The 26,911-nt window shown below is 42.3% G+C and overlaps 1 protein-coding gene across 2 annotated transcripts in view; it reads left to right on the top strand.

The window, feature by feature from the left end:
• The window catches only part of tulp4a (TUB like protein 4a), a 187,155-nt gene that overhangs the window by 136,716 nt on the left and 23,528 nt on the right, over positions 1-26,911 (top strand). For both annotated transcript variants that reach the window (XR_009515206.1, XM_059986566.1), the window contains exons 12-13: positions 12,915-13,058; positions 18,315-20,800. Coding sequence is in view for 1 of the 2 variants with exons in the window: in XM_059986566.1 (XP_059842549.1) it covers positions 12,915-13,058; positions 18,315-20,800 (2,630 nt within the window). In the remaining variant the exon portion in view is untranslated. The remainder of the gene's footprint in view (positions 1-12,914; positions 13,059-18,314; positions 20,801-26,911) is intronic.

Genomic DNA, 26,911 nt, shown 5'->3' with positions numbered 1-26,911 from the left:
GAGAGAGTAAGCAATTTCAGGTTCCTGAATGGATATCTCTGAGAATCTAACCCGAACCCAACATATCAACGCAACTATAAAGAAGGCAAGATAGCAGCTATATTTCATCAGGAATTTGAGGAGATTTGGTTTGTCAGCTACGACACTCAAATTCCAACAGATATGCCGTAGAGAGCATTCTGATTGACTGAATCACTGTCTGGTATTGGGGGGGGGGGGGTACTGCACAGGATCATAACAAGCTGCAAAGAGTTGTAAAATTAGTCATCTTCATCATGGGTACTAGCCTCCGTAATATCCAAGACATCTTGAAGGAGCAGTGTCTCATAAAAAGTGGCTTTCATCATCAAGGACTCCCACCACCCAGGACATGCCCTCTTTTCATTGTTAAACAATAGACAATAGGTGCAGAAGTAGACCATTCGGCCCTTCGAGCCTGCTTTGCCATTCTGAGATCATGGCTGATCATCTACTATCAATACCCGGTTCCTGCCTTGTCCCCATATCCCTTGATTCCCCTATCCATAAGATACCTACCTAGCTCCTTCTTGAAAGCATCCAGAGAATTGGCCTCCACTGCCTTCCGAGGCAGTGCATTCCATACCCCCACAACTTTTTGGGAGAAGAAGTTTTTCCTTAACTCTGTCCTAAATGACCTACCCCTTATTCTCAAACTATGCCCTCTGGTACTGGACTCTCCCAGCATCTGGAACATATTTCCTGCCTCTATCTTGTCCAATCCCTTAATAATCTTATATGTTGCAATCAGATCCCCTCTCAATCTCTTTAGTTCCAGCGTGTACAAGCCAAGTCTCTCTAACCTCTCTGCGTAAGACATTCCGGACATCCCAGGAATTAACCTCGTGAATCTGTGAATTTGTTGCTATCAGGAAGAAGGTACAGAGGCCTGAAGGCACACACTGAGCAATTCATTAACAGCTTCTTTCCATCTGCTATCTGATTTCTAAATAGACATTGGACTCCACTCCTCAATACTACCTCACTCCTTTTTTATATATCTGTTTTTCACACTACTAATCTTAATTTAACTAATATACATACAGTATACATACTATAATTTAGTTTTTTGTTTATTTATCATGTATTGCATTGTACTGCTGCTGCAAAGTTAACAAATTTAACGACATATGCAGATGATATTAAACCTGATTCTGTACACTTTCTGGTGCTACCATATATTGTCAGGCTTGCAGAGACCTTCGAGTCTCTACCCAGCTAACAGGAGTCACCTGCCACTTGTTTCAAAATGATCACCTGCAGCCCATTTAAACCCAGTTCTCATCCACAATCCTTGTTCATTCATAGAAACCAGCCGGCTTCCACTAGCTGTTCCTAGCCTTCAGTTACCATGTTGTGTTAAGTGTCTATTGTAGTCCTTTGTAGCTTGTCATTTTGTGGTTTGTTAGTAAAATATTTTACTGCTTAATCATCTCCGCCGTTCTGCTTTTGGGTCAAGCTTCTACGTTTCCAGACAGGATGAGTGAACCAATGATTAACCCATCAGAGTATGCTTGCCTAAAAGAAGCCGTCTGTCAAAAGAAGCACTTGAACCCAAAGCAGCAGGAAACCATTGACCAACTTTCAACCAACTCTGTCTCGATACAGCAACCCCTCGCCAGGCAACCTCTCTTATGAGCCCCAGATTCCAGTGCCTGAATACTTCAACTGATCCCCAGTCTGATGCTGCAACTTCCTGTCCTAGTACATCTTATACTTTGCCTTCAGCTTTCACTGTATATTATGGAATGAGCCAAATTTGTCTTTGTCATTTCTCTGTTGACTGGGTGAGCTCTGACCTGAGTTGCTACTAACTGGGACAATAAAACCACCATTTGCAATAAGTATGGAGATTCTACCACTGAGATGCACTGTTTTTGTTTACTGTCCGGGAAGTGGATGGGAGTTAGTAGATCGGGTGCTGGCAGTAAGGGGGTGAGCCCTGTCAGGCCTGCAGAGGCTTGCACCTTCCATTCTCACCCAGCAAATAGGAGTCACCTGCCACCCATTTCCAAATCATCACCTACAGCCCACTTAAACAAGTTCTCATCCATAATCCTTGTTCACTCATAGGAACCAACCAGCCAGCTTCTGTTCTCTCTTATTTTGTGACCCCTCATGGTCCATTTTTAGATATTTTGCAGTTCATTAGTAAAATATTGTTGAATTGTTTTTGCTGCTCCGCTTTTGGGTCAAGTCTCTACATTTCCTGAGACATCCTTTTTATTGTGCGGTGATCAGAATTACATACCAGCATATTCTATATCTAACCCTTTGCAGAATCAAAATGGCTTCATCCCAATAAGCCCCAACCACCTATTTTTGTTTCATTGGCAATCATGGAATACTTGCATTTTTCTCCTCCCTCAGGTGATTAACATAAATTGTAAACAACGTGGGCCAAAAACTGATCCTTGGTACCCCGCAGGTTATTTCCCTGTGGCCTGGTAAGGACCATAGCCATTTGACAGCCAGTGTTCAATCTATGCTAACATATTTCCTCCAGTACATGTTACTAGTCAGAGTTGTTAGCCCTGAGCTGAACCCTTACCTGGAGGCCTAGTGAACCACTCCTAGTCTTTTCTCCACTCTTTGACCTGTTTGGCATGGGTGACCTTATCAAGAGACGAAACATAAAGCCCTGACTCCAGCCAGCATAGCTTTCCTGGTAATTGAGGCATACAAGCCTACAAACTGTGAAAAGGTTCTGATCCTTTTGGAAGATAAAGCCATTATGACTAGGTTTCATTCATCATTAAGAAAACTGAATATACAATGCCTATAAAAATTACTAGCCCCCATTGGAAGCTTCCATGTTTTATTGTTTTAAAACATTGAATCCCAGTGCATTTAATTTGCCTTTTTTTGACCCTGATTAACATAAAAAGACTCTTTTGTGTCAAAGTGAAAACAGATCTCTACAAATTGATCAACATTAATTACAGCTATAAAAGACAAAATAATAGATTACAGAAGTATTCACCCTCAAATGACATACCAAATCATCACTGGTGCAGCCAATTGGTTTTAGAAGTCACATAATTAGTTAAGCGAAGAAGTCATCACCCTGACACAGTGACGTCAAGAAAGCAACCTCTCCCTCAATGTTACAAATACAGAGGAGCTGGTTGTGAACTACAGCAGGAATGGAGACTAGCTAATCCCTATTGACATCAATGTTTCTGGGGTTGAGAGGGTGAACAGCTTGTGGCCAAGTTCCTTAACATATACATCACTGAGGATCTCAAATGGTCTGTACATACCGGCTGTGTGGTGAAAAAAGCACAACAGCACTTCTTAACACCTCAGACAGTTGAAGCTTGGCATGAGTTCCCAAATCCTAAGGACTTTCTGCAGGGGCACAATTAAGAGCATCCTGACTGGCTGCATCACTGCCTGGTGTGGGAACTGTACTTCTCTCAATTACAGGATTCTGCAGAGAGTGGTGTGGACAGCCCAGCACATCTGTATGATGTGAACTTCCCACTATTCAAGACATTTACAGAGACGGGTGCATAAAAAGGGCCCGAAGGATCACTGGGGACCTGAGTCACCCCAGCCACAACCTGTGGCCCTGCTACCATCTGGGAAATGATACTGCAGGATTAAAGCCAGGACCAACAGGCTCCGGGACAGCTTCTTCCACCAGGCCATCAGACTGATGCTGACACAATTGTATTTCTATGTTATATTAACTGTCCTGTTGTACATACTGTTTATTACAAATTACTATAAATTGCACTTTCAGATGGAGACGTAATATAAAGATTTTTACTCATGTATGTGAAGGATGTAAGAAATAAAGTCAATTCAATTCAAGATGTTCTAGATATATATAAAAACCTGCGTACAGTCAAGGTGTTTCAATTGTAAAAATCCACCTGTATCTAGAGGTTCCAACTGCTGGTGAGGCAGTAACCTAGTAAAAACTACACCATGCAGACAAAAGAACACTCTAAGCAGCTACACGAAAAGGTTATTGGAAAGCACTGGTCAGGAGATAGATACAAGAAAATCTCCAGGTCACTTGGATTACAGTTAAGGTCAATCATCAAAAAATGCAAAGAATATGGCACAGTTGTAAATCTGCCTCGAGCATGGAACCTGAATGACTCTGCTAGAAGGGGACTCGTGAGCGAGGCCTCCCAGGAGACTTATGAGAACTCTGGAGGAGTTACAAACTTCAGTGGCTGAGATGGGAGAGACTGTGCATACAACTGTTGCCCAAGAGCTTCACCAGTCACAGCTTTATGGGAGAGTGGCAAAGAGAAAGCCACTTGAAGAAACTCATGAAATCTCAGCTGGAATTTACCGGAAAGCACGTAGGAGACTCTGAAGTCAGCTGGAAGAAGGTTCTATTGTCTGGTGAAACCAAAATTAAGCTTTTTGACCATCAGACTAAACACAGCACATAATCAGAAACACACCATCCCTACCGTGAAGCATGGTGGTGGCTGCATCATATTGAATCAGAATCAGGTTTGTCATCACCAGTATGTGTCGTGAAATTTGTTAACTTAGCAGCAGCAGTTCAACACACTAATATAGAAGAAAAAAAATATTAAATAAGTAAAGGGCAGGACCTCCAGGGTAACGATCTGAGGATTGCTACCTGTGCCACGTGCGAGTGAGGCAAGGAACAGAAGGATTATACAGATTAATACGTGGCTGAGAGGATGGTGCAGGAGGGAGGGCTACAGTTTTTTAGATAATTGGGCTTTGTTCCAGGGAAGGTGGGATCTGTTCCGAAGGGACGGTTTACACCTGAACTGGAGCGGTACTAACATTCTTGCAGGAAAGTTTGCTAGTGCTTCTTGGGGGGGGGGGGGGGGTTTAAACTAAATTTGCAGGGGGCAGGGACCCAGAATGTGAGAGAGGATAGCGAGATGAAGAATAAAGGACAGGTGGGGACTACACGGTTCTGGAATATTAAGTGTGTAGAGAAAGGTGAGGCAGAACAAGTGATAAGGAGGACACATGTACAGAGGGATGGTCTGACTGAATATGGAGTTAAATGTGCAGAAAGAATAAGTAAAGTTAGGAAGGACAACAAAATTCAAGGGGTGCATAGCCCGATGGGAGTTTGGGGAGCTGGGTTAAGCACATTAGGCAGCGATTTAAACAGAGAGAAGAGAAATGGGCTAAAAATTCTATATCTGAATGCACGAAGTGTCAGAAATAAGGTGGATGAGCTTGAAGCTCAGGTGCGAATGGGTAACTATGATGTTGTTGGGATAATGGAGACATGGCTGCAGGGAGATCAGTCCTGGGAAATGAATGTACAAGGGTATACGTGCTATCATAGGGACAGAAGTGTGGGCAGAGGGGGTGGGGTGCCCCTGTTGATGAGGAATGAGATTCAGTCCTTTGCAAGGGGGGACATAGGATCAGGAGAAGTAGAGTCTGTGTGGATAGAACTGAGATACGGTAAGGACAAAAAGACCCTAATGGGTGTGGTCTACAGGTCACCAAACAGTAGCATGGATATTGGGTGCAAGTTGAATAGGGAGTTAACATTGGCATGTGGCAAAGGTAATGTCCCAGTAGTTATGGGGGATTTCAACATGCAGGTGAACTGGGAGAATCAGGTTGGTGCTGGACCCCAGGATAGGGAGTTTGTAGAGTGCCTACGGGATGCATTCTTGGACAGCTTGTATGAGAGCTGACGAGGGACAAGACTATTCTGGATTTAGTGTTGTGTAATGAACAGGATTTGATAAGCGATCTTGAAGTAAAGGAGCCATTAGGAGGTGGTGACCATAATATGATAAGTTTTTATCTGCAATTTGAGAAGGATAAGGGCAGATTGGAGGTGTCAGTGTTGCAGTTGAACAGGGGAAACTATGGAGCCATGAGGGAGGAGCTGGCCAAAGTTAACTGGACGGATATCCTAGTAGAAAAGACAGTGGAACAGCAATGGCAGGTATTGGGAATAATGCACAAGATGCAAAATCAGTTCATCCCCAGGAGAAGGAAGGATTCAAAGGGGGCGGAAAGGGGCCTCAGTGGTTGACAAAGGAAGTCAGAGATTGCATAGAATTTAAAAAAAGGAAATATGACAGGTCTAAGGTGAATGGAAGGACAGATGATTGGGAAATTTTTAAAGTACAACAGAACTTAACTAAAAAGGCGATACGGGGAGAAAAAATGAGGTACGAACGCAAGCTAGCCAGGAATATAAAGAAGGATAGCAAAAGCTTTTTTAGGTATGTGAAGAGAAAGAAGATAGTTAAGAACAATGTTGGGCCCTTGAAGAATGAATTGGGTGAAATTGTTATGGGAAACAGAAATGGCAGAAGAATTTAATAAGTACTTTAGATCTGTCTTCACTAGGGAAGACACAAGCAATCTCCCAGATGTATGGATGGGCCAAGGACATAGGGTAACAGAGGAAATGAAGCAGATTGACGTTAGGAAGGAAACGGTGGTGAGTAGATTGATGGGACTGAAGGCTGACAAATCCGCAAGTCCAGATGGTCTGCATCCTAGGGTACTAAAGGAGGTGGCCCTGGAAATTGCGGATGCATTGGTAATCATTTTCCAATGTTCCTTAGATTCCTCAGTTCCTGAGGATTGGAGAATGGCTAATGTTTTCCCGCTTTTTAAGAAAGGAGGGAGGGAGAAAACAGAGAACTATCGACCTGTCAGCCTGACATTGGTGGTGGGGAAGATGCTAGAGTCCATTATTAAGGATGAAATAGTGGCATATCTAGATAGCAGTGATAGGATTGGGCCGAGCCAGCATGGATTTACCAAGGGCAAATCATGCTTGACTAATCTATTGGAGTTTTTCGAGGATGTAACCAGGAAGTTAGACAAGGGAGATCCAGTGGATGTAGTGTACCTCGATTTTCAGAAGGCATTTGATAAGGTCCCACATAGGAGATTGGTGGGTAAATTCAGAGCTCAGGGCATTGTAGGGAAGATATTGACATGGATAGAAAACTGGTTGGCAGATAGAAAGCAAAGGGTAACGGTGAATGGGTGTTTCTCAGAATGGTAGGTGGTGACTAGTGGGGTGCCACAGGGCTTGGTATTCAGACCACAGCTGTTTACGATTTACATCAACGACTTAGATGAAGGCATTGAGAATAACATCAGCAAGTTTGCTGATGATACTAAGCTGGGTGGCAGTGTGACATGTGATGAGGATGTTAGGAGAATTCAGGGTGACTTGGATAGGCTGAGTGAGTGGGCAGATACTTGGCAGATTAAGTTTAATGTGAATAAGTGTGAGGTTATCCACTTTGGGAGTAAGAACAGGAAGGCAGATTATTATCTGAACGGTGTAGAGTTAGGTAAGGGAGAAATACCAAGAGATCTAGGAGTCCTTGTTCATCAGTCACTGAAGCTGAATGAGCAAGTGCAGCAGGCAGTGAAGAAGGCTAATGGAATGTTGGCCTTTATTACAAAGGGAATTGAGTACAAGAGCAAGGAAATCCTTTTGCATTTGTACAGGGTCCTGGTGAGACCACACCTGGAGTATTGTGTACAGTTTTGGTCTCCAGGGTTAAGGAATGACATCCTGGCTATAGAGGAAGTGCAGCGTAGATTGACGAGGTTAATTCCTGGGATGTCTGGACTGTCTTGCGCAGAGAGGTTAGAGAGACTGTGCTTGTACATGCTGGAATTAAGGAGATTGAGAGGGGATCTGATTGCAACATATAAGATTATTAAGGGATTGGAAAAGATAGAGGCAGGAAATATGTTCCAGATGCTGTGAGGGTCCAGTACCAGAGGGCATGGTTTGAGAATAAGAGGTAGGTCATTTAGGACAGAGTTAAGGAAAAACTTCTTCTCCCAGAGGGTTGTGGGGGTCTGGAATGCACTGCCTCGGAAGGCAGTGGAGTTCAGTTCTCTGGATGCTTTCAAGAAGGAGCTAGATAGGTATCTTATGGATAGGGGAATCAAGGGATATGGGGACAAGGCAGGAACTGAGTATTGATAGTAGATGATCAGCCATGATCTCAGAATGGCGGTGCAGGCTCAAAGGGCTGAATGGTCTACTTCTGCACCTATTGTATATTGTCTATTGTAAATCAATTACAATATGCATATATTGAATAGATTAAAAATTGTACAAGAACAGAAATAATTTTTTTTTACAAATGAGTTAGTGCTAAGGGTTCAGTATCCATTTAGGAATCGGATGGCAGATGGGAAGAAGGTGTTCCTGAATCGCTGAGTGTGTGCCTTCCGGCTTCTGTACCTCCTGCCTGATAGTAGCAGTGAGAAAAGGGCATGCCCTGGGTGCTGGAGGTCCTTAATGCCTGAGACATCTCTCCTTGAAGATGTCCTGAGTACTTTGTAGGGTAGTACCCAAGATGGAGCTGACTAAATTTACAATCCTTTGCAGCTTCTTTTAGTCTTGTGCCACAGCCTCCCCATATCAGACAGTGATGAAGCCTGTCAGAATGCTCTCCACGGTACAAAAATAGAAGTTTATGAGTGTATTTGTTGACATACCAAATCTCTTCAAATTCCTAATGAAGTATATTGGCTGTCTTGCCTTCTTTATAACTGCATCAATATGTTAGGACCTGGTTAGGTCCTCAGAGATCTTGACACCCAGGAACTTGAAACTGCTCACTCTCTCCACCTCTGATTCCTCTATGAGGATTGTTGTGTGTTCCTTCGTCTTACCCTTCCTGAAGCCCACAATCAGCTCTTTTGTCTAACTGACATTGAATGCCAGATTGTTGCTGTGACACCACTCCACTAGATGGCATATCTCGCTCCTGTACACTCTCTTGTCACCAACTGAGATTCTACCAACAGTGGTTGTACCATCAGCAAATGTGTAGATGATATTTGAGCTATGCCTAGCCACACAGTCATGGGTACAGAGAGAGTAGAGCAGTGGGCTAAGCACACACCCCTGAGGTGCACCAGTGTTGATCGTCAGCGAGGAGGGTCACCAATCCGCACAGATTGTGGTCTTCTAGTTATAAAGTCAAGGATCCAATTGCAAAACGAGGTACAGAGACACAGGTTCTGCAACTTCTCAATCAGGATTGTGGGAATGATGGTATTAAATGCAGAGCTATAGTCGCTGAACAGCATCCTTACCTAGGTGTTTGTGTTATCCAGGTGGTCTAAAGCCGTGTGAAGAGCCATTGAGCTTGCATGTACCGTTGACCTATTGTGGCAATAGGCAAATTGCAATGGGTCCAGGTCCTTGCAGAGGCAGGAGTTCAGTCTAGTCATGACCAACCTCTTAAAGCATTTCATCACTGTAGATGTGAGTGCTACCAGGCGATAGTCATTAAGGCAACTCACATTATTCTTAGGCACTGGTATAATTGTTGCCTTTTTGAAGCAAGTGGGAACTTTTGCCCATAGCAGTCAGAAGTAGAAAATGTCATTGAATAGTCCTGCCAGTTGGCACAGGTTTTCAAAGCCTTACCAGGTACTCCATCAGGACCTTCTGCCTTACGAGCGTTCACTCTCTTTAAAGACAGCCTAACATCGGCCTCTGAGCCAGAGATCACAAGGCCACCGGGTGCAGCAGGGATTTCTCCCTTTCAAAGCGGACATAGAAGGCATTGAGTTCATCTGGTAGTGAAGTATCAATGCCACTCATTCTATTAGGTTTCACTTTGTATGAAGAAACGTCTTGCAAACCCTGCCAGAGTTGTTATACATCTGATGTCACCTCCAACCTCATTTGAAATTGTCTCTTCACCCTTAAAATAGCCCTCCGCAAATCATAACTGGTTTTTTGGTACAGGCCTGGGTCGCCCGCTTTGAATGCCACAGATCTAGCCTTCAACAGACAACATACCTCCTGGTTCATCCACGTTTTTGGTTTGGGAATGTACAATAAGTCTTTGTAAGCACACACTCATCCAGGTTTTAATGAAGTCGGTAACAACTACAGCATACTCATCCAGATTCAAAGATGAATCCCTGAATACAGTCCAGTCCACTAATTCAAAGCATTCCTGTAAGTGCTCCTGTGCTTCCCTTGTCCATACCTTCTTGGTCCTCAGTACTGGTACTGCAATCTTCAATCTCTGCCTTTACTCGGAGTAGAAATACAGTCAGATGATCAGACTTCCCAAAGTGAGGATGTAGAATAGCAAGGTAGGCATTTTTGATGTGGGGATCATCATACTGTGGGATTGCTTCACTACAGTAGGTCCTGAAAGCTTGTGAAGGTGGAGGGTAAAATGAATGCAGCAAAAAGCAGGGAAATCCTGGAGGAAAACCTAATGGTGTCCACAAGAGAACTGCAACTTGGGAGAAGATTTGTTTTCTAGCAAGGCAATGATTCCAAGCAGAAGGCCAAAGCTACACAGAAATGGCTTAAAAACAACAAAGTTAATGTCCTGGAGTGGCCAAGTCAAAGTTCAGACCTCAATCCAATTGAGAATTTGTGGCTTGACTTGAAAAGGGCTGTTCACTCATGATCCCCATGCAATCTGACATAGCTTGAGCTGTTTTATAAAGAAGAATGGGGAAAAACTGCAGTGTCCAGACATACAAAGCTGATAGAGACCTATCCACACAGGCTCAAAGGTGCATCTACAAACTACTGACTTGAAGGGGGTGAATACTTATGCAATCAATCATTTTGTGTTTTATATTTGTAATTAATGTAGATCACTTAATAACGTTTTGCTTTTACTTTGACATGAAAGACTCCTGTTAATCAGTATCAAAAAACCAAATTAAATTCACTGTAATTCATTGTTGTAAAACAATAAAACGTGAAAGCTTCCAAGGGGGTGAATACTTTTTATAGGCACTGTAGCTATGTCGCCTTTGATTATTGGCTCTAGCATCTTGACATCAATGGATGTTCAGTTAATTGCCCGATAGTTTACTCATTCTGTCTTCCTTTCTTTTTGAACAAGGGAGTCACATGGCTGTTTTCTAACCTTCACTGAATTCAGTGAGTTTTGAAAATTTTCAGCCAGTGGGTCCACTATTTCTTTAAAACACTTCCTTTAAAACACTTCAGTTCAGACTTCCAGTCCTTGAGATTTATCTGCCTTTGGACCAGTGAATTTCTCTGATACCTTATCCCTCGTGACTAGGATTTTTACAACTTCCTCCCTATAACTTGAAATAGACCCTCCTGTTACCCTGACAGATGAGGGTATTTGTAGTATTCTCCATGGTGATGCAAAAAAAAATTGCTTTAACTTTTCTGCCCTGTTCTTAATTCACCAGACTTGTTCTCCAGAGGTCCCAAACCAACTTTAGTCACAACTTTCTTATAAATCTCTCTAGAAATTCTTATTGGATGCTTTGATATTACATGAAACTTTCCTCTCAAAATTTATTTTATAGTCTTTTTGCTAATAAATCCCAAAATAGTCCAAATTTTCTGCCTGCTATTACTCAGTGCCACTTTGTAGGCCCCAGTTTTCAAGTCAACATTATCCTTCACCTCTTTTGTTAACAACAGTCTACATCTTTCCCATCGAATCCCTTTCTAACTGGGATAAATTCCTGCTGAGTGTTATGGACCAGATATTTGAATATCTACCACTTTTTAGATAGCAATCCGTTTCATAGCTAATTTCCCCAGTCCATCGTAGACTGCTGTAGGTTCATTCCATTGAAGTTGTCCTTATTTAAGTTGAAGACATAGGTTTTGGTCCTGAGATAATTCAATTTGTATCTGAGATTTTATCATACCACTGTAATTTCCCTTACTCCACTGAAATACTGCTATGTCAGACTTTACTTTCGCCCTATCAGACTTCAAGTTGAACACAATCATATTGTCATCAATGGTTTTTAAGGGTTCTTTTACAAGCTCACTAATGGTCTCCGGTTCATTACATAACACCTGATCCAGTATAGCTGATCCCCTAGTAGGGTCAACGACAAACTGCTCTAAGAAGCCATCTCTTAGGCATTCAACAAACTCATTCTCTTGTAATCCATTGCCAGCCTCATTTTCTCACTCAACCTGCATGTTAGAATCGTCCATGACTATCATAATATTGCCCTTTTGACATGCCTTTTCTATTTACTATTTTAATCTGTAGTCTGCCTCCCAGCCACTGTTGGGAGGTCTGTATTTAACTGCCATCAGGGTCCTTTTACCCTTGCAGTTTCTTAACTCAACCCACAAGAATTCAACATATTCTGATCCTATGTCACATCTTTCTACTGGTTTGATGCTATTTTTTACCGGTAGAGCCACACCACCCTCTCTGCCTACTTTTCTATCCCTCCAATACAACGTGTAACCGACACTCAGCTCCCAACTATAACCATCCTTCAGCCAAGATTCAGTGATGGCCGCAACATCATACCTGGCAATTTTCACTTGGTACTAAAATATTCTAATACATATTCATGTTTAATACAGATCTTTTAATGTTACAAATTCTGAATTGTTAAAATAATCAACATTGAAATCAATTAATTTCTTTTAAAATGGAAAGCAGATTAAACTGCACAACGCAGATTTTCCACAAAAGGAAGAAATGTGTGTAAAAGGGCAAAAGGAATGTAGGTGTTTTTAATGCGAAGAGCACTAAGTTGGTGAATAAATTGAATCATCTTTGGCTTTAAGGAACTGAAGAAATATTGACCCCACTTCATGTATTGGCAAATGCAAATGTAGACAACAGCACAGCATAACATTTAGGATATTCTGAAGGGATGAAATGGTGGCATAAGATACAGTTTCTTTGAGGGAGTTTGTTCATCATGTATGAATATAAGTTTCTGATATGAAAAGTAGTCATCTTACATAATTATCTTCCTTTTCGCTCTCACTTTCTACTTTCATTTAGCTTTTTTTTCCCAGTTTCTATGTAGCTGTCAAGTTAATTAAATTTAGCTTCAGTACAATTTATGCCTTTTGCTGATGTGGTTATAAGAATGTGGTACACATGATTTAACATTAATATATATCCTGTTGTTCTTAGTCATCTATAAGACCAGCCTGCTCCATCTTCAGCCCAGACAGATGACCATCTACCTACCAGAAGTGCGCAAGTTATCAGTGGATTTGATCAACATGTCTATGTTCAATCCCAGTGTTTTCAGTGAAGATGAGGATGATCTTGCAGGTGAGTCTCTTCCTGCATTCACACAAGATGTGTTAAAACTTATTTTATGCCTTAAATATTTTGATGAAAATTTTGTGAACCTTGATGATTATAAGTGAGATTGGGTGCTGCTCATTCTGTCCAGTTGCAAAAGACAGGTAACTATAAGCCAGTTAATTTAATATCTGTAGTTGGGAAAATGCTTGAAGCTATCATTAAAGAAGAAATAGTGAAGCATCTGGAAGGAAATGGATTCATCAGGTAGATGCAGCATGGATTCAGCAAAGGCAACTGTTCACAATATGCATTAACGATCTGGAAAAGGGGGCCGAGTGTAGTGTACTTAAGTTTGCTGATGATATTAAATTGAGTAGAAAAGCAAATTGTGCAGAAGATACAGAGAATCTGCAGAGAGAGATAGATAGGTTAAGTGAGTAGGTAAGGACCTGGCAGATGGAGTACAGTGGTGGTAAATAGAAGCTCATCTGCTGTGGAAGGAAAAGTGAAGGAGCAGATTATTATTTTAATGGTTAAAAAATGCAGCATGCTGCTGTGCAGAGGGACTTGGGAGTGCTTGTGGATGAATCACAAAAGGTTGGTTTGCCGGTGCAGCAGGCTATCAAGAAGCCAAATGGAATGTTAGCCTTGATTGCTGGAAGGATTGTATTTAAGAGCAGGGAGGTTATGCTGCAGCTGTACAGGGTACTGGTGAGGCCACAGCTGGAGTACTGCGTGTACTTCTGGTCTCCTTACTTGAAGGATATACTGGCTTTGGAGTCAGTACAGAGGAGGTTCACAAGGTTGATTCCTGAGATGAAGGGGTTAGTCTATGAGGAGAGGTTGAGTACCCTGGGACCGTACTCGCAGGAATTCAGAAGAATGATAGGAGATCTTATAGAAACATATAAAATTATGAAAGGGATAAATAAGATAGAGGCAGGAAAGTTGTTTCCACTAGTAGGTGAGACTAGAACTAGGAGGCATAGCCTCAAGATTCAGGGGAGTAGATTTAGAGCAGAAATGAGGAGGAACTGCTTTTCCCAGCGAGTGTTGAATCTGTGGAATTATCTACCCAATGAAGCAGTAAATACATTTAAGACAAGGTTGGATAGATTGTTGCATAGATGGGGAATTATGTTGGAAAAGGCAGGTAGGTGAAGGTGAGTCCATGGCCAGATCGGCCTTGATCTTATTGAATGACAGAGCAGGCTCAACGGGCCAGATGGCCAACTCCTGATCCTATTTCTTATGTTTCGCTGGCAGTTCAGCTTTGTTAAATTTTGTAATGGACAAGATTTGGTAATCAACATTTTCACAAAGATATTCAAACTAGATTTCAGCCAAGATTTTTTCAGATATCCAGGTACTTATCATAACTGAAATTTGCATGAAGATTTGAAGGACATTTTTTAATGATAGAATTTCAATTGTTAGTGCCCTATTTTTTTCAAGTTACAGGCAAAAGATGTGTATGTATTTTATATTTCTTTTCAAAAAGTAAGGAAGACATTACACTTAACTGGTTTATTATGTAAACTTTACTTTCAAAAAAACTTTTAAATGCAAGTTGCTAAGTCAAATCTTTGCCTTTAGAATGTTTTCCGTCCCAATTTTCTGTCTTCTATCTGCACAGCTGTTTCTCCGTAACTATACTTTATTCTGTATTCTATTTGTTTTCTCTTCTACCACTTCAATGTACTGATGTAATGAAGTAATCTGTATGGATGGCATGCAAAACAGTGGTTTTCACTGTACCTCAGTATGTGTAGTAATAAAAACAATCAGTCTTCAATCCATGCCTATGCATTTCCCCCAATACCATGAGCAATTAACTTATACTTTTATGTGTAATCTTATTGAAAGTCTTCTGGAAATTCAAATACACATTTACAGGGACCCTTCTATTGACTATTGAAAAATACTCAAACATCCAGCAATTATGTCAAACATGATTTTCCCTTCATAAAGTCATGTTGACTAGGTTTGATTGCATTCAGCTTTTCTAAGTAGCTAGCTTTTATGACTTTTATGAGGTGCCCAGCCCTTCTGCTATTCCCAATGCCATTTCCCTGAGTCGCTTGGGATTCAAGTCACTCAGCCCTGGCAAATTATCCACTCTGGTACACAAGGTGAAACTTAAAAAGCCAACCTTTCCAGTACTTCCAGCCTGTACAGTTTTCAGCCTATCTGAGACCCCTGTCCTCTCCACTTAAATCAATGTTTTATCACCATTTTCATCCTTATTAAACACAGATGCAAAGATGTATTATCATTTTTCCCTGTACTTCTAAACACGATTTGCCTTTCATCAGGATTGGAGTGGAAGGGGACAGAAGCCAGAATTAGGTGGGAGAGGGGAAGGAGTGCCAACTAGCAGGTAATAGATGAAGCCAGATGAGGGAGAAGGTGGTTGGGTGGGGCGAGGGGTGATGAAGTGACAAGCTGTGAGGTGATAGTTAGAAAGGTGAAGGGCTGAAGAAGGAATCTGCTAGGAGAGGATAGTGGATCATGGGAGAAAGGAAAGGAGGGGCAACAGAGGAACGTGATGGGCAGGTGGGGAGAAGAAAGTGGTAATGGGGGAAAATGGGAAATGGAAAGAGGGGGTAGGGGCAGAAATTACCAGAAGTTAGAGAAATTGATGTTCATACATTTGGGCTAGAGGCTACCCAGATGAATGAGGTGTTACTCTTCCAATCTAAGTGGCCCCATTGTGACTTTGGAAGCCATGCACCGACATGTCAGAATGGGAATGTGAAATAGAATTAAAATGGGTGACCACTGGGGAATCTGGCCTCTTATGGTGGATGGAGTTATTCCTTCTCTCCCCTACCCCCACCCCCAAATCTGTACATTTTTATCAAGCGAATGATTTTCAGCATGTGAGCTACCATAGGTCAATCGGTTGAAAAATAGTGCTGATATGAAGAAATTTGAAGAAGTTTCCAAGTGGCCTGATGAGATCTGTTTTATGCTTTTGACATGAATTTGGTCACCTTAGTATCTTCTGGGTCTTCACTGTTTCCTGCTGAGAATTCTGGGAAGAATGCTGAGGACCAAACTAGTAAATTGTAAATGTTTAACTATTCCAGTTACAGTTACGAAGTCAGGATTTTACATACACCTTAGCCAAATACATTTAGACTCAGTTTTTCACAATTCCTGACTTTTAATCCCAGAAAACATACCCTGTCTTAGGTCAGTTAGAATCACTACTTTATTTTAAGAATGTGAAATGTCAAAATAATAGTAGAGAAAATTATTTATTTTAGCTTTTATTCCTTTCATCACTTTCCCATTGGGTCAGAAGTTTACATACACTTTATTAGTATTTGGTAGCATTGCCTTTAAATTGTTTAACTTGGGTCAAACATTTTGGGTAGCCTTCCACAAGCTTCTCACAATAAGCTGCTGGAATTTTGTTCCATTCCTCCAGACAGAACTGGTGTAACTGAGTCTGGTTTGTAGGCCTCCTTGCTCACACACACTTTTTCAGTTCTGCCCACTAATTTTTTTTCAGATTGAGGTCAGGGCTTTGTGATGGCCACTCCAAACCTTGACTTTGTTGTCCTTAAGCAATTTTGCCACAACTTTGAAGATACGCTTGCGGTCATTGTCCATTTGGAAGAACCATTTGCGACCGAGCTTTAACTTCCTTCCTGATGTCTTGAGATGTTGCTTCAATATATCCACATAATTTCCTTCCTCGTGATGCCATCTATTTTGTGAAGTGCACCAGTCCCTCCTGCAACAAAGCACCCCTACAACATGATGCTGACACCCCCATGCTTCACGGTTGGCATGGTGTTCTTCAGCTTGCAAGCTTCACCCTTTTTCCTCCAAACATAACGATGGTCATTATGGCCAAACAGTTCAATTTTTGTTTCATCAGATCAGAGGACATTCTCCAAAAAGTAAGATCTTTGACCCAATGTGCAAACTGCAGTCTGGCTTTTTTATGGTGGTTTTGGAGCAGTGGCTGAGCAGCCTTTCAGGTTAGGTCAATATTAGACTTGTTTTACTGTGGATATAGATATTTGTCTACCTGTACCCTCCAGCATCTTCACAAGGTCCTTTGCTGTTGTTCTGGGATTGATTTGCACTTTTCGTGCCAAAGTACATTCATCTCTAGGAGACAGAATGCGTCTCCTTCCTGAGCGGTACGACGGCTGCATGGTCCCATGGTGTTTATACTTGTGTACTATTGTTAGTACAGATGAACGTGGTACCTTCAGGCATTTGGAAATTGCTCCCAAGGATGAACCAGACTTGACATCATTTTCGACCTCAATCAGTTAGAAAATTTGTAGGCAGAACTGAAAAAGCTTGTGCGAGCAAGGAGGCTTACAAACCTGACTCAGTTACACCAGTTCTGTCTGGAGGAATGCAACAAAATTCCAGCAACTTACTTTGAGAAGCTTGTTTAACAATTACAATTTAAAGGCAATGCTACCAAATACTAGCAAAGTGTATGCAAACTTCTGACCCAATGGGAAAGTGATGAAAGAAATAAAAGCTGAAATAAATCATTATTCTGACATTTCACTTTCTTAAAATAAGTAATGATCCTAACTGACGGAAGACAGGGAATATTTTCTAGGTTTAAAAGTCAGGAATTGTGAAAAACTGAGTTTAAATGTATTTGGCTAAGGTGTATGTAAACTTCTGATTTCAACTATATATGTAAACAAACATTTCCTATCTGGTATTCAAGTGAAAGGATATTTTAATTCTTTCACATGAATATGGTTTTTATTCCTATTTGAATTGTGAATCTGTATGATAAAACCCCGTTAAAGTTTTTGACTTATTTACATTTTTCAATTACAATTGTACTTGTAATCAGATAATTTGAATTTTGTAAGATTGTGATAAATTAATTTTTTGTGTTTTACGTGGATTTACTGTAAGCTTTTGAAACCACAAAGGTTTTAACTTTAATTTTCAGTTATTTGCAGCATGTTTGTTTACAGCTACCCTCTGGTAGATTGAGTAATATTTGCAATGGGTGTGTGGATTAAATGTTTACAATGAGTCCTGCAGCAATATACAGGCTAGTTATTTTTTTGGTGAAGGAAGATGGACATTATTTTTTTTCCTGCCAGGGTAATTTTTAGGTTCATGTTTAACCTACAGAAACATTTCTTAAAATTGTAAACTATACAGAGCAGCTGAAACATGACAATTCAAAGTCATTGCAAAAGTAGGGGGTCATCTTTATTTTAGGGTATGGCAAGTACTTGTTTTGTTTTTAACTACTATTTTTCTTTACTCCTACAGTGAATGGAACATCTGGAGCTCCTGAAAACAATCCTCCTTGCACTGTTAATATTCCCATTGCACCCATCCATAGTTCTGCACAAGCAATGTCTCCTACTCAGAGTATTGGTCTTGTCCAATCATTACTAGCCAATCAGAATGTGCAGCTGGATATTTTAACCAATCAAACTGCTGTTGCAGGAGCCGTGGAACAGACTTTGGACAGCTCTAGCCAGTATGCAATTCCCAATAGGTATTCTAACCCAGGGCAGGCTATCTTTGGAAGTTTGGAAGCAAGCCGTATGACAAGTGGATCACAGCAGCCATCGCAACAGATCTCAGGGATGGTGCAGATTCCTTCTCTGGAGCATGTTGAAAGGGAGCCTGAACACACTCAAAAAATCAAACCCTTGCGAACAGTGCCACAGTTGGTTGAAAGCGATGCAGTGGTCTTCTGTACAACTCCCGATGTTCAGTTAGCTAAACTAAATGCACATCCACCTCCTCCATATCCAGGAACTACCACGGCTTCTGCAGCCATTCCTGTCACTGCTCCATCAGTTGATATCTGTCTGAAAAAAGCAGATTTTTCCCTCTTCCCTACGGGGCACCTGCAAACCCCACTAGGTTATGAAAGAATCACAACATTTGATAGCAGTGGGAATGTAGAGGAAGTGTGCAGGCCTCGTGTGAGAATAATGAGCAACCAAAACATGTACACCCTCCCAGGCCCAGGGCAGTCATCGCTACGCCTGCCTTCAGCAGATGCAAGGAAAGTACAACAGGTATATGGGACACTCAATAGGCTGAATGTGTCTCACTGTGTTATTCCCACTGGAGATCCACCACCTTATCCTGATGCAACTATTAGGAGGCACCGTATTGACAGTAATACACTACAGATGCCATTGCGAAGAAACAGCAAAGATGCCACAGTAAAGGTGTCTCAGCTTCTAGAATCCCAACGAGTTGTTCAACACGGTCATAAACCAAAAAGCAACTCTGTGACTGCACAGTACCAACAAAACACACTGCGATCTCCCCCGGCTCTGTACACCTGCAGTCAATGTATCAGCAATGGAAGTAACACCAGTAACATTGGTAGACAGGAACTACCTACTGGAAGTGGCTCTCAGCACAACACTGTAATTGTGCACTCATCTAGCACATCACCACTCTCCTCCCAGTCATCTTATAATCTGCTGAGCCCTCCAGACAGCTGTCATGATAGAACTGAATACATTAATAACGCTTTCACTGAGGATGAGTCCATTTTACAGCCCTGCCAGATTGAGAAATCCATTCGGCATATTTCATTAAATAATGATATGACAATGAGCATGAAGCGGCCACCTCCATATCAATGGGATCCAGCAGGGGGTGAGGAGATTTGGATCCCACAGGATAGACCAACTGCAATTTCATCAACAGTGAATCATAAACCTCCACCCCTCATGCTGGACCAATCACATATGGAAATGTCACATGTGTCATTCGTTCCTATTAAATCTCCTACCAGTCCAACAGTCACTTTCCAATCAAATTATGGGCTGACTTTACCATATCCTATAAGTTACACAGCGTCTCCTATTGCAGCCTTCCAGGCATCATTTCCTCCCCCAGAAGCTATAGGTCCACCACCATATCCACAACAAGACCCTTCAGTAGTTGTCCAATCTGGTTATCCACCAAACCTTACCTGTTGTCCATTGCCACCAATGTACCCAACCAGTAACACATTTTCTAGTTTACAACTCCCCCACATTGCTTTGCACCAGTGGAATGCCTACAGTGCTTGTTCTCCAATGCATAGTGCACAAGGGACTTTAAGCTCAAAGCCGCACTTGCTTGTTGAAAAATCTGGAATGCCTCCATTTTCAACAGAGCTTCAAGATCATACGGGAACTGAAGTGATTGTGGAAACAGCAGACAATTTTCAAGAGGTTCTCTCTCTGACAGAGTCTCCTGTACCCCAAAGAACTGATAAATGCAACAAGAAAAGTCGTAAACGGTTAGACAGTCGGCCAGAGGAAACAAACATGCAAGCCGTAACTGAGGGGAAGATGAAAAAAGAGGCAAAGGCACTCACAGACTTCAACTCCCTTATTTCTAGCCCAAGATTAGGAAGAGAAAAGAAAAAGATCAAAAGCCAGAAGGATCAACTAAAATCCAAGAAACTAAACAAAATGAGTGAGTTTCAAGACAGTTCAGAGAGTGAGCCAGAGTTATTCATTAGTGGGGATGAGCTAATGAATCAGAGCCAGAGCACGAAGAAAGTCTGGAAAACTAAGAGAAATCTAAGGACTGCAAATGAAACGGATGAGCTGAAATGTCGAAGAGCAAATGATAAAGAGGACGGGAAATTGGGCAATCAAGGGTTTGTGTATGTGATGGCTAACAAACAGCCACTGTGGAATGAGGCAACGCAAGTCTACCAGTTGGACTTTGGTGGAAGAGTGACTCAAGAATCAGCTAAAAACTTCCAAATTGAACTTGATGGGCGACAGGTATGGTAAAATAATTTTTTTAAAAAAATTCAAGTCGTTGCAGATCTTTATAGGCAATATGAGTAGTGGTTCATTTGTGTCAAGGTCATTTGTGCTCGTGGGGGCACTGGTTTGGTATGCAAGAGAAATGGTTCTCTTGAAAGTGATAGTCAGAATTGTACAGCAGAGAAATGCGCCCTTTCAGTTCACTTCATTAATGCTGACTGTGATGCATGTCTACAGCAATCCCATTTGCCTGCATTAGAGCCATATTGCTGTGTGCCTTTCCTAGCCAGTACTTGGCCCCTCTGGCACCTTGTTCCATCCTTAGTGCTGAAAATCATGCCCCTCAGATCTCCTTCAAGCTGTTCCTTTCTAACATTAAGTTTGTGCACTCTAATTCTGAAGTTCCTTGTCCTGGGAAAAGGACTGGCTTTCATTGTTCTTCATAATTTAATAAGCATTTACAAGATTATCTGTCAGCCTCCTATATTCTGGTGAGAATGTCTATGCAATCTATAACTACAGCCCTCCATTTCAGGTATTACCCTGGTGAGTTCCTTTTTCACTCTTTCTAATGCTACCATATCCTTGCTGTAAAGTGGCAGTGTTAGGGTTAGTGTAGCAACCTAAACTGTAAGTATGCGATCTAGCCAATATTTTGTACAGTTGCAAGAGGTTAGAAGTGAAGATCAAGATGAGTTGCATTAGCAGTCGTGTTTCTCTGCTGAAATATTTAAGGGAAACATGAGGGGGATCTACGGTAGCGTAGTTGTTTGCGCATCGCTATTACAGCACGAGGCATTCCAGTGTCCTCTGTAAGGAGTTTTTACATCTTCCCCTTGGGATGTGTGGGTTTTCTCCAGGTGCTCCGGTTTCCTCCCACAGTCCAAGGCTGTACCAGTTAGAAGGTTAATTGGTCATTGTAGCTTGTCCCATGATTAGGATTAAATCAGGGATTGCTGGGTGAGGGGGCACGAAGGACTGGAAAGGCCTGTTCTGTGCTGTATCTCTAAATAAACTAAAATAAAATTCAATCATAAGTAACCGCCTCACATTCAAAGACTGCCACGCATTTCCCTCTGTCTTAAGGGAGACCTGGTATCTGATGCCAGTGCCATAGAGCACTGTATGAGATCAGTAATGAGGTCATATGCGTATCTATTTTTCTTACTGCCTCCCTGAGTCACTTCTCACAAACAACAGATAAATGCAGACTTCCAATCTTGATTTCTCCCTCACCTTTACCAGTCCCACCCATTTTCATTTCAAATAGACAGAACTGAAACCTACCCAGAGAAAGACAAGGAGAAAATAGTGTAGCTAGGAGAACAGCTGCCTCACAGCACTAGCGTTCCAGATTCAATCCTAAACTCGGGTGGTGTTAGAACGTTTCTCTTTGTGACTGATGTTCTCTAGGTGCTCCAGGTTCTTCCCCCATGCCATAAATATCCAGCTTGTTGGGTTAATTTCCACTCTAGATTGCCTCTAGAGTGTAGTTGGCCTCTGATTGTAATATGGAGAAAATACAATGAGATCAATACAGATTAAAGTAACTGGGTATGCTTATTGGTCTCTGTGAACATTATGGGCTGAAGATTTTCTTTCCATGTTGTATGAGTATGACGATGCAAATGAAGAGGCATCATTTCCTTATTTGACATTCAGTGCCACCAACCTCGAGACTGACAGTGCATCAATCCAAGTTTAGGACAGAGGAAGGTACTGTGGCAAATATACAAAAGTCAGGATCAATAGAATGGTTGTCCATTTTCTCGCTTTCCCTGAGGACATTGTAGCCTGTAACAAGGGAAGCTCAAGAGAATATGTAAAAATATTATACTGGAAGTGATAAAAATCTGTTGGAGAACATTTGAGGTGCTGCATCCAGTGCCACAGGACTAGGAATTCATCTTTTCTAGCATGTAAAAAATGATTGTCTCCATCATCTGTGGAAATCACCATGATGTGTCTGGCTAATGTCTCAGCTTTAATTGCATGATCAATTTCCATCCAAGTTTTGCCTGCGCAATAAACAATTTTCAGTTGAAATCATGGATTGGTGACTGATGTGTCGGGGCATTGCACCATGATCCATGCTATCATTGTCATTGTTGTAGCCTGCTGCAGCCCAGGCCAAGCTGTTTGGATCCCAATCTGGAGCTACTACTACAAATCTGGATTTGTGAAAGGAAAATCATGTCTGATGAATCTTATAGAATTTTTTTGAGGATGTAACTAGTAGAGTGGATAGGGGAGAACTAGTGATTGTGGTATATTTGGATTTTCAAAAGGCTTTTGACAAGGTCCCACACAGGAGATTAGTGTGCAAACTTAAAGCACATGGTATTGGGGGTATGGTATTGATGTGGATAGAGAATTGGTTGGCAGACAGGAAGCAAAGAGTGGGAATAAACGGGACCTTTTCAGAAAGGCAGGCAGTAACTAGTGGGGTACAGCAAGGCTCAGTGCTGGGACCCCAGTTGTTTACAATATATATTAATGATTTAGACGAGGGAATTAAATGCAGCATCTCCAAGTTTGCAGATGACACGAAGCTGGGTGGCAGTGTTAGCTGTGAGGAGGATGCTAAGAGGATGCAGGGTGACTTGGATAGGTTAGGTGAGTGGGCAAATTCATGGCAGATGCAACTTAATGTGAATAAATGTGAGGTAATCCACTTCGGTGGCAAGAACAGGAAAACAGATTATTATCTGAATGGTGGCCGATTAGGAAAAGGGGAGGTGCAACGAGACCTGGGTGTCATTGTACACCGGTCATTGAAGGTGGGCACGCAGGTACAGCAGGCGGTGAAAAAAGCGAATGGTATGTTGGCATTCATAGCAAGAGGATTTGAGTACAGGAGCAGGGAGGTTCTGCTGCAGTTGTACAAGGGCTTGGTGAGACCACACCTGGAGTATTGTGTGCAGTTTTGGTTCCCTAATCTGCGGAAAGACAATCTTGCCATAGGGGGAGTACAAAGAACGTTCACCAGATTGATTCCTGGGATGGCAGGACTTTCATATGAAGGAAGACTGGATCGACTGGGCTTATACTCGCTGGAATTTAGAAGATTGAGGGGGGATCTTATTGAAATGTATAAAATTCTAAAGGGATTGGACAGGCTAGATACAGGAAGATTGTTCCCGATGTTGGGGAAGTCCAGAACGAGGGGTCACAGTTTAAGGATAAAGGGGAGATGAGAAACTTCTTCACACAGAGTGGTGAATCTGTGGAATTCTCTGCCACAGGAAACGGTTGAGGCCGGTTCATTGGCTATATTTAAGAGGGAGTTAGATATGGCCCTTGTGGCTAAAGGGATCGGGGTGTATGGAGAGAAAGCAGGTACAGGGTTCTGAGTTGGATGATCAGCCATGATCATACTGAATGGCGGTGCAGGCTCGAAGGGCCAAATGGCCTATTCCTGCACCTATTTTCTATGTTTACTTGGTACATCCATCTTCGTCTCCACAGAAAGCCATCAGCCATGTTGCAGTCACTGGCAAGGCACTTTATGAAATGTAGAGGCACACCGAAGACACATTAATGTGTTTTGTATCAATTATGTATTTTATTGAACTCAAAATTGATTTCAATTCTATGGATTTCATGTCTATCGGAAGACATGTTTATGGTGTTAGAGGAAAGGGAGTAACGACATGACAAACTTTGCTTATCTCTCCATTCATCCATTTGCTGTTGCAGTGTTTGCACCAGCTTTAAATTGCAAAAATATTGCTTAAGGATGCTGTCAGTGTGGTCCATTGTATTCCTTGTGGCAGTTTGGCCTCTTGTAAACTTGCTGTGCAAGCATACATGGATTCTAGAGTCAAGTTATAGACCATGTTTAAGCTGTAACCAGGCTTTGACTTCAAGGTTCAAGATTCAAAAACTTTTTTGTCATTCCAATCATACATCATGAGACAGCGTTTCCCAGGGGCAAGTGCATAACATAACAAACGCAACAGTAATTAGTAAACACAACAATATATAGTAAAACACAACAGCCACATGTCAGTTAAAATCAAGTTATGAGTGTCCAGTACAAGCTAAAAGTGTAAAAAGCAGAGTCAGGTAGAGCAGTTGTTTAGCAGTCTGACTGCCTGTGGGAGGAAGCTGTTTAGTTGCCTTGTGGTTTTTGTTTTGATGCTCCTGTAATGTTTGCCTGATGGCAGAACAACCAACAGTTTATGGAGAGGGTGTGAGGGGTCTTTAATGATGTACCGTGTCTTCTGGAGGCATCGACTCTGAAACAGGTTTTAGACAGAAGGTAGGGAGACCCCAATAACCTTCTCTGCCCCCCTAACCACAAGGCTTTTTTGTCGGCAGCACTGCAGCTGGAGTACCAGGTTGTGATGCAAAAAGTCAGCACACTCTCAACCACGCCTCTAGAATGTAGTTAAGATGTTAGTGGGGAGTGATGCTTGTTTAAGTTTCCTCAGAAAGTGCCATCTCTGCTGGGCCTGTTTCACAATCCCAGTGGTGTTCCTGGATCAGGTGAGATTGTCCGAGATCTGTACCCCAAGGAACTTGCTGTTTTCCACTCTCTACACTGTAGAGCCGCTGATGCTGAGGGGTGTGTGCTCAGGCTGAGACCGTCTGAAATCAACGATCATCTCCTTGGTTTTGGTGACATTAAACATCAAATTGTTGCCACTGCACCAGCTCTCTAGGTGTTTGACCTCCTCCCTGTACATTGTTTCATCATTTTTGCTGATGAGCCCCACCACTGTGGTATCATCAGCAAATTTAATGATCAGGTTCCCCTTGAATCTGGCTGCACAGCCATGTGTTAGCAGCGTAAACAGCAGTGGGCTAAGCACACAGCCTTGTGGGGATTCAGTGCTCAGTGCGATGGAGTCAGAGATGTTCCTGCCAACACGGACTGACTGTGGTCTCTTTGTCAAGAAATCCAGAATCCAGCGACACATGGCAGTGTTAAGGCCAAGCAGCGACAGTTTCTCCACTAGTCTCTGCGGGATGATGGTATTGAACGCTGAACTGAAAACAATGTACAGAATTCTGGCGTAAGTGTCTTTGTTGTCCAAGTGAGAGAGAACTGTGTGCAGTGTGGTGGATATTGCGTCCTCCGTAGAGCGGTTGGGACAATAAGCAGACTGCAGGGGATCCAGCGATGAGGGGAGGCTGGCTGTGATATGAGGCTTGACAAGCCGTTCAAAACATTTCATCACTATGGGGGTCAGGGCGATGGGACGGTAATCATTCAGTCAGGCTACAACTGATTTCATTCAGACAGGCTACAACTGATTTCTTTGCTACAGGGATGATTGTGGAGGTTTTGAAGCATCTGGGGACAATGGCTTGACTAAGGGAGATGTTGAAAATGTCTGTCAGGACATCTGCTAATACATCAGCACATTCCTTGAGCACACGCCCAGGGATGTTGTCGGGACCTCCCGCTTTTCCTGGGTTAACCCTGGCGAGGGTCCTCCGTTTTTGGTCAGATGGTAAGAAGGGACTGGCTCTCCCCCTTGCTGTAGTGTTTGATGCTTCGAAGCGTGCAAAGAAATTGTTTAACCTGTCTGGAAGAGAGGCATCGCTGTCATCAGTTTTCTGCCTGATCTTGTAGTCTGTCAGAGCTTGAATTCCCTGCCACGTCCATCTGGTGTCACCTGTATCACAGAAGTGTCCATGTATTTTGCCCGAGTAGGCCCTTTTTGCTTTCCTGATCCCTGGCTGAGCGAAGCTCACTCCCGTCCCCCGATCTGTAGGCTGTGTTACGGGCCTTCAGTAGTGAACGCACCTCTGTTGTCATCCATGGCTTTTTATAACCACGTGCGGTGAAGGTTTTCATCACAGTGACATCCTCCGTGCATTTGGCTATGTAGCTGATTACTGCCTCGGCATACTCCTGAATGTCTATATGGTCATCACAGGAGGCTGCTGTCTTGAATATGTCCCAGTCTGTGTGCAAAAAACAGTCTTGTAGTGCTGAGGCTGCTCCTTTTGGCCAGACCCTTATCTGACTTTTCTCTGCTCTCACACGTTTAAGCAGTGGTTAACATGACAGATATGTGGTCAGAGTGGCCAAGATGGGGGCGGGGGACTGCTTTGTATGCCTGTGGGGTGTTGGTATAAACCAAGTCCAGTGTGTTGTCTCCCCTGGTTTTG

The sequence above is a fragment of the Hypanus sabinus genome, chromosome 12 (genome assembly GCF_030144855.1).
Source record: "Hypanus sabinus isolate sHypSab1 chromosome 12, sHypSab1.hap1, whole genome shotgun sequence".
Taxonomy (NCBI): domain Eukaryota; kingdom Metazoa; phylum Chordata; class Chondrichthyes; order Myliobatiformes; family Dasyatidae; genus Hypanus; species Hypanus sabinus.
Note: the sequence above shows the minus strand (reverse complement) of the source record. Positions and strands in the feature narration are given on the sequence as shown.